We start from the raw sequence: 7,412 nt of genomic DNA on the forward strand, positions 1-7,412 counted from the left end.
TACATTTACATTCCATACACCTTCATTATCTCATAATAAAAATTTCTATAAGTATACAAGTGATATATGAGCTAAAAAGATGTCAATAATGAATAGTGGGAACAGGGTGCCTAGCAGATGAGGAACAATGTCTCTTCCACACAAATCGTACGATCTCAGCAGCCTGTCCGACATGCTTTAACTTCTCCTTGTCTCCTCAACCGATTTCAAGAACCATGTTTCATAAAACAAGCATATCTAACAAAAGCATTAGTAACCATATTCATGCAAGCATCAATGCAAAGAACACTAGAGAGAGAAAGAGAGGGTCAAATTCACAAAGAGACCGAGACAACCCGTCCTGTTGTCTTTGTTACGACACCATTTTATTGAAGTCATTATAAATCATTAGATACTATAGATAATTCCACTTGTTTCATACACCCAAGGCTCTATATAAAGCGTCATGCCCTCTTGATACAAGCACCAATTTCGGTTTCCTCATTGCAGCATCCTCTCTTCGTTGTCAAGAGAGAAGATGGGGGGAGGCTCACAAGTCTCTGAGAAAGTGAAGCTTCTCATAGCTGTACTGGCACTGCAATCCTGTTATGCAGGGTTCCACATAGTTTCCAGAACTGCACTCAACATGGGAATCAGCAAACTTGTCTTCCCAATTTACAGGAACGTCATTGCGTTGGCTTTGTTGGCCCCCTTTGCATATTTTCTGGAGAAGTAAGCCAATGTCTTAGCTTGCATGCTGTTGAGAGCAGTAAAACATTGTATTCTGATGTCTTCATTCTTGTTTTTGGCTTTCCTCAGAAAAGACAGGCCACCTCTTACCTTATCTTTGCTGTGTCAGTTCTTTCTTCTAGCACTATGTGGGTAAGCAGATACAAAGTTCTCTCCACATGAGCAGAGTACTAGTTTTGGTGCCTCCTCCCAAGTTCATATGCTGGGTATTTATCTCTTTTTTCCTTCCAGGATTACTGCTAACCAAGGATTTTATCTCTTGGGTCTGTATTATCTATCTCCAACCTATGCTTCTGCCATTCAAAACTCAGTTCCAGCAATAACATTTGCCATGGCTGCAGCTCTTAGGTAATCGAAGGACAACATGTAGCCATATCTATATGCACACTTGCTAAAGAGAAATTTGTTTACATGCACACAAAGAGATGCATCTAATCTTCTCTCGCTTAATTCTCTCTTCCTCTCTCTGCAGGCTGGAACAGATCAACATCAACAGTAGGTATGGTGTGGCAAAGGTGGTCGGAACGGTTGCCAGTGTAGGAGGTGCCACCATCATCACTCTCTATAAGGGTCCTCCTCTGCTGCACCACCAGCACCATGCCAAACTCTGCCTCGGTGCCTCATCAAACACAATATTGAACTGGACACTGGGTTGTGTATACGTCCTTGGGAATTGCGTTGCATGGTCCGGTTGGATGGTGCTTCAGGTCAGTCCCCCTCACTATGTGATCTTGCAGTCGATGATATATACCAGAAACAAGATAGCCCATCGCTGTTTGTGTTGAACAAGTGCAGGTTCCAGTGCTTAAGAAGTATCCTGCGAGGCTCTCAGTTACGGCAATCACCTGCTTCTTTGGGCTGATCCAATTCCTCATCATCGCAGCCTTCTCAGAGAGGGACATTGAGAGGTGGAAAGTCCACTCGGGAGTGGAGCTCTTCACCATCCTCTATGCTGTAATGCCACCACAGATATGCTGACTGCATTGCTTCTCTCTTTTAGCAAACAATAAAAGAGTTTGTGCTGCTTAAGATCATCACCTTCACTGTCTCAGATTTTATGCTTACATTTCAATTGTCTACAGGGTCTTGTGGCATCAGGGATCTCTTTCTCTCTCCAGATTTGGTGCATTGATAGAGGAGGTCCTCTTTTTGTTGCCGTCTTCCAACCAGTACAAACAGTGGTGGTGGCCATCATGGCAGCTGTTATTCTTGGTGACCAGTTCTACTCAGGAGGGTATGGCTACATTAATTTCATGAAACATATTTCACAATCACAATTTTCACCGCATAATGCTCAATCTACTAAACTTTTTGGTCATTGCCTTTCTTTCTTTTCTCCAGGATTATTGGATCCATTCTGATTGTGTTTGGCCTCTACTTTGTCCTCTGGGGGAAAAGCGAAGAGAAGAAAGCTACAGAGCAAGTAATGGAGGAGGACATGAGAGGGCATCTCCTTGACCAGGAGAAGTCGCATAAACAAAATGCTGCAGTTTCTGACATCCCATGAGGGTGGCTAATGCTCAACAAATTGATAGTACAATGGAGTTAAATTGGTGTGGACAATCATAGATTCCAAATGACACTGTAAACTTGACAAGCTCTTCCTAATTAAAGTCTTGTCCAAGTTGTACACATGTTGGGGGAGGTATGTGACTCACATCTCTGTTAGTATCAAATACTCTTGGCTTGAGTATATGAGGAACAAAAATGATCAGTGATTCACCTGCTCAAAGCTCAGAGTATGTGAGCAAGAAGAACAGCCCATCAAGCTTGGCAAAACACGTGAAATGAACGACAGCCCATTTGGCTCAATATTAGGCCCAATTAGGACCATGCGTTGGTTCGTTTACCAAGTGTTGACCTCGAGGGATATGCGCGTAATTTCATGTAACCGTCCCTGAGGCGTGACGTACACGAGTTCTAAGCACGGCACCCCAGCAAAGGGAAATTGTGAGCAAAGTCCCTCCTGAACCGTTCATCTCAAAAATATTTTTAATCGCAACCGTTAATCTTTCATAATGGAACAAACATTGTAGGTTCATACCACTGACGAGATAGGCGGTTGAGATGAAAAGAGGCAACGAATGAACGGTTCCGATGGAATTTGCATTCTGTAGAGGCCGACATTAGTGGGGGGGATCGAATACAAATTATTTGTGTGTGATGACAAGGACCCACCAGACGACAGATGCAGTCACAAGTGGAACCTGGCCACGTATGGTCTCGGGAAGTGACTTTTTCGCGTAACACGCGTTTCACATTTTCTTTTCTTTCGTTCTATAAAGCGACACGAATGACCCCAAGAGGGAAAAGGGGAACGAAGGGGGAGAGAGAGAGATGGCGTCGTTGAAGCTAACCGCTCCGTCAAGCCAATGGATTGCCGGGGAGAGGCCTCTCTGCCAGCGGAGGTGCGTCCTTAAGGCGCCGTCCCGGCGGGTCGCCGCGGGGTTGATCAGGGCTGGATCGTACACCGACGAGCTCGTCCAGACCGCCGTGAGTCCACCTATCCCTCATGGCCCCATTTTTCTTCTTTTATCGATCTCACACCTCTCTGGTCGATTCACAGCTCCTGTGACGAGATCCCTCTACCGTGATCCCAGAAAAGAACGTAGATCGATAAAAGAGAGGATCGCTTTTTGTCGTTCTCTTAGTTTCCTTTGACCTTTAGAGTCGGTCTTTTTTACGTTGATCTGTTGGGCTAATGCGATCTTGTTTGTTGTTCCTCGACTAATGATCTGAAATGTTTCACGCTTTGCAATTTAAATTACTAAAAGATCAAAAGGGTAGGAAAATGTATTTCTGATTTCTTATGTGATGATAATTTTGTTGAGTTCGAGGAATTGATGTTGAAGGCAAAGATCCAGGTTTCTGAACGAAGTCATTGCTATGAAAAGTTTGGTCTGTGGAAGTTTTGTTGCTTCTGATGTTGGTAACTTGGCGTTCTTTGATGATGAAAACAAGCTGCTTTTGCGCCAAAAAGAATTGTTCTCTTCTCGGTCCTGGAACTGTTGCTGTTGATGTTACAATGCCAGTTGATATTTGTTTTATAAAAACTTATTACTTTCCCCGGCGGAGGAGTTCTTGCCGCTAATGAACCAGATGCTGGTTAATTTAATTTTTTTGTAGAAATCTATTGCTTCCCCTGGACGTGGAATTCTTGCAATTGATGAATCAAATGCTACCTGCGGCAAGCGGCTTGCATCAATTGGTCTGGAGAATACAGAAACTAATCGCCAAGCATATAGACAGCTTTTGTTGACCACACCTAGTTTGGGTGAATATATTTCTGGAGCCATTCTCTTTGAGGAAACGCTATATCAGTCGACCACAGATGGGAAGAAGTTTGTGGATTGCCTGCGTGAAGAAAAAATAATGCCTGGTATTAAGGTTGATAAGGTAATAGTCACCAGGATGACTTGTGGACATACTACAATTGAACTTCCAGTAATTAGAGCTGGTGAATATATACTGATCAACCCATTTGGAGTAACCTTTTTCTAATTTTTCCCTTGTGAAGGGCTTGGTCCCATTACCTGGATCAAACAATGAATCTTGGTGCCAAGGCTTGGATGGATTGGCCTCAAGATGTGCTGAGTATTACAAGCAAGGAGCACGTTTTGCTAAATGGTTGGTTTTAGATTTCAATCTAAACCTGTTAAATTCTTTCTTTGCTCGATGTCACATTTTATCCAAAGTATAATGCTTTGTTTGGTCATTTACACCCTCTAAATGTTTGTTAAAAAAAATGCAGGAGGACGGTTGTCAGCATTCCTTGTGGTCCTTCTGCCCTAGCTGTCAAGGAGGCTGCATGGGGCCTTGCTCGTTATGCCGCTATTGCTCAGGTAAATCAGGCATTCTTCGCAAGTGAGGATTAAATCGTTGGCTAATATTCACTTTGTTGTCTCTTCTAGTCTGCTTATAGTTTGATATCAATTGAGCAAACAGTTAGTTTTTTTTTCCATTGTTTAAAAGTCATTTGCAGGATATGTATCTATTTGTCTTTTAGTCCTAGATATCATGTATCCACCTGTAGTTCTGGTAATGACAAGTTTATCTAGCTAGAATACTTCAATGAAAAGATGATTTCATGTACATAAATTGTTAGTTAATTCCCTAAAGCTGATAGTGTTCCTCAATCGCAGAACAACAAGATGAAGATCTTTAAAAGACTTGCCTTATGCATTTATTAGAGAATGAAAACATTCTTTGCAGTTAAATAACTTAAATTTGAATTGAGCATTGACTGCTTCGTTTGTTCAGACAAATAACAATTTTGTTATATTGTACAATGTCTAAAAGCAGTCGTGGCATGTAGTCAGGTCTAGGTGCTATAATGCTTATATGCAGTCTGCATAAGCATATATGGCTGAGTATGGAATTCAATTAAAATGCTTATATTTTAAAAAAATTAAGTATTAATAAAGAAAATACAATCAAGTATAAATTATTAAGAGGTAAATATATACTAAAGTCAAATCAAAGATTAAATATATAATATATTGTTTATTCTCATCTAAGGACTTGGTGGCAAGTCATAAGAAATGAGCTAAGGTCTATGTCATTATTATATTCATGGAATATATATAATACAACAACAACAAAGCTGAAAGTCTCAACTATTTGAGGTCGGCTACATGGATCCTTTATTGCCATTGAGACATGTGATCATGAAATATATAAAATACTGAAGCTGTGTATCCATGCATGATCATATAATTACCCACACAAAACTATGTAGTCTCCATATGCGGTGTTGTATATATGTATTCAATCGTGCATATATGGTAACATAAGAATAAAATTATACTTATGGTCATTTATGATTATTTCTTCTTTTTATCAGTATTGTTTCAAATTACTAAAATTATTTTAGTATTATATATACACGATCGAGTTATATATATAATATTAAAATAATTTTAGTATTTTAAAATAATACTGATAAGGAAAAGTATACTCATAAATGATCATAAATATAATTTTATTTTTATGTTACCATATATGCATGATTGAATTCACATATACAACACTGCGTATTGAGGCTGCATAGCTTGATGTTTGCAATTATATGATCACGCATGGATACACAGGTGCATACATGGCCACATAGACTGCATTCATGAACATTGATATTATAAGTATATGGTGTAAATACCAATTAAAAAATTCAAATTTATTTCCCTACATCTAGTTATAAAACCAGTGCATGAGTTGATGTCGCATCCTATGTTGCATTTGAATTACAATAGTATCATTATCCTGGTGAGTGATTTTACATGTGCAGAGGCGCATTAATTTCTGACTCTTATACCATTGTAGGATAATGGTCTTGTCCCTATAGTGGAGCCTGAGATTCTCCTTGATGGTGACCATCCAATTGAAAGAACACTTGAAGTGGCAGAGAAAGTTTGGGCGGAGGTGTTTTACTACCTAGCTGAGAATAATGTGGTGTTTGAGGGCATCCTGCTAAAACCCAGTATGGTGACCCCAGGTGCCGAGCACAAGGCAAGGGCATCACCGGAGACCATTGCAAAATATACACTCAAGATGCTTAACCGGAGGGTACCACCTGCAGTTCCTGGAATAATGGTATGTTTTGAAACATTTTATTGCATGCTTTCTTCCCGAGTGCTCAGCACAAGGGAAACATTTGTTGCATCTAACAGATAGGCAATATATTTTGAAAAATAATCCCGACAAGGTTATGCTATATAGCTCAATAACTTCTGGGCTACCTTTTCTCCCTCTCCTGACAAAAACAAGTGGTTTTCCTTGGCATTTGTTTGAAAATACAAGGATTTGCTGTGATGCCTAAATTTACTTGTTGCGAAAGAATGATTGGCTGATGAAAACTGTTTGCGTATGGCAAAGACTCAGGGTTCAACAAAATTATACAGATTGATGATTATCGTTTTCTCTTATTCAGTTTCTCTCAGGAGGGCAGTCTGAAATGGAGGCAACCCTCAATCTGAATGCGATGAACCAAGGCCCCAACCCATGGCATGTTTCATTCTCTTATGCCCGTGCCCTTCAGAACTCTGTTTTGAAGACTTGGCAGGGGCGTCCAGAGAATGTTGAAGCTGCACAGAAGGCACTCTTGGTTCGTGCAAAGGCTAATTCCCTTGCTCAGCTCGGGCGGTACTCAGCTGAGGGGGAGCGTGACGAAGCCAAGGCAGGAATGTTTCAGAAGGGCTATACTTACTAAGGGAGGCAACTATCTCTATTGGGTTTCCAAATTTTCCTCTGTTGGCTTTCGAACCAATACAAGCATGTATTATGTAGTTTAAGAATCCATGTGGTTAGAAGCAACTTTCAGGAGGAGCAGAATAAGCACTACTAAGACTGCAATCTGTGCTGTAGTCGTGAGTGTCAGTAAGGTGCCGTATGAGTATGACTATTTGTTTACATGAACAAGCATTTTGAATCATTTCTCACTTCATCAATGCCAGCATAATTCCTGGATGTTGCATATAGATTTCTTTGCTCTGTGATGAGTTCAAGTAGGCTGAGTTTCTAATAATATGAGAACTTTTAAGCATCTAAACAGTCGATCTTTCCTTCATTTCCTTCATATTATAATATGCCAACTATGGGAATGTCTCCTCACAGACAAAAACCAATTTGTAACTCACACAGATAAGCTGACTAGGTTTATCCAAGAAGTGTCGCCAAGATAAAGTTTT

At 40.4% G+C, this 7,412-nt stretch overlaps 2 protein-coding genes across 2 annotated transcripts; both read left to right on the plus strand.

The window, feature by feature from the left end:
- The first annotated feature begins 491 nt into the window (after nt 1-491).
- LOC103987381 (auxin-induced protein 5NG4-like) lies at nt 492-2,439 on the plus strand. Its single transcript, XM_009405671.3, has 7 exons — nt 492-711; nt 799-861; nt 961-1,077; nt 1,202-1,436; nt 1,525-1,683; nt 1,812-1,963; nt 2,071-2,439. Exons 1-7 carry the CDS (start codon nt 518-520, stop codon nt 2,234-2,236), a joined length of 1,086 nt encoding a protein of 361 aa, XP_009403946.3. The 5' UTR covers nt 492-517; the 3' UTR covers nt 2,237-2,439.
- A 584-nt stretch (nt 2,440-3,023) lies between these two features.
- LOC135676038 (fructose-bisphosphate aldolase 1, chloroplastic-like) lies at nt 3,024-7,172 on the plus strand. Its single transcript, XM_065186804.1, has 6 exons — nt 3,024-3,222; nt 3,856-4,125; nt 4,247-4,356; nt 4,481-4,571; nt 6,049-6,318; nt 6,656-7,172. The coding sequence occupies exons 1-6, from the start codon at nt 3,067-3,069 to the stop codon at nt 6,932-6,934; spliced, it is 1,176 nt and encodes a 391-aa protein (XP_065042876.1). The 5' UTR covers nt 3,024-3,066; the 3' UTR covers nt 6,935-7,172.
- The last annotated feature ends 240 nt before the right edge of the window (nt 7,173-7,412 follow it).

Source organism: Musa acuminata, chromosome BXJ1-6, assembly GCF_036884655.1.
Source record: "Musa acuminata AAA Group cultivar baxijiao chromosome BXJ1-6, Cavendish_Baxijiao_AAA, whole genome shotgun sequence".
In the NCBI taxonomy this organism is placed as follows: domain Eukaryota; kingdom Viridiplantae; phylum Streptophyta; class Magnoliopsida; order Zingiberales; family Musaceae; genus Musa; species Musa acuminata.

Excerpts from the sequence above, each read along its gene's own strand:
- LOC103987381 (XM_009405671.3), top strand. The coding sequence starts at position 518 with ATGGGGGGAGGCTCACAAGTCTCTGAGAAAGTGAAGCTTCTCATAGCT. Across the intron at positions 712-798 it reads TTTGCATATTTTCTGGAGAA|AAAAGACAGGCCACCTCTTA; the intron begins GTAAGCCAATGT and ends GGCTTTCCTCAG. Across the intron at positions 1,078-1,201 it reads GCCATGGCTGCAGCTCTTAG|GCTGGAACAGATCAACATCA; the intron begins GTAATCGAAGGA and ends CTCTCTCTGCAG.
- LOC135676038 (XM_065186804.1), top strand. The coding sequence starts at position 3,067 with ATGGCGTCGTTGAAGCTAACCGCTCCGTCAAGCCAATGGATTGCCGGG. Across the intron at positions 4,357-4,480 it reads GGAGCACGTTTTGCTAAATG|GAGGACGGTTGTCAGCATTC; the intron begins GTTGGTTTTAGA and ends AAAAAAATGCAG. Across the intron at positions 6,319-6,655 it reads CTGCAGTTCCTGGAATAATG|TTTCTCTCAGGAGGGCAGTC; the intron begins GTATGTTTTGAA and ends TCTCTTATTCAG.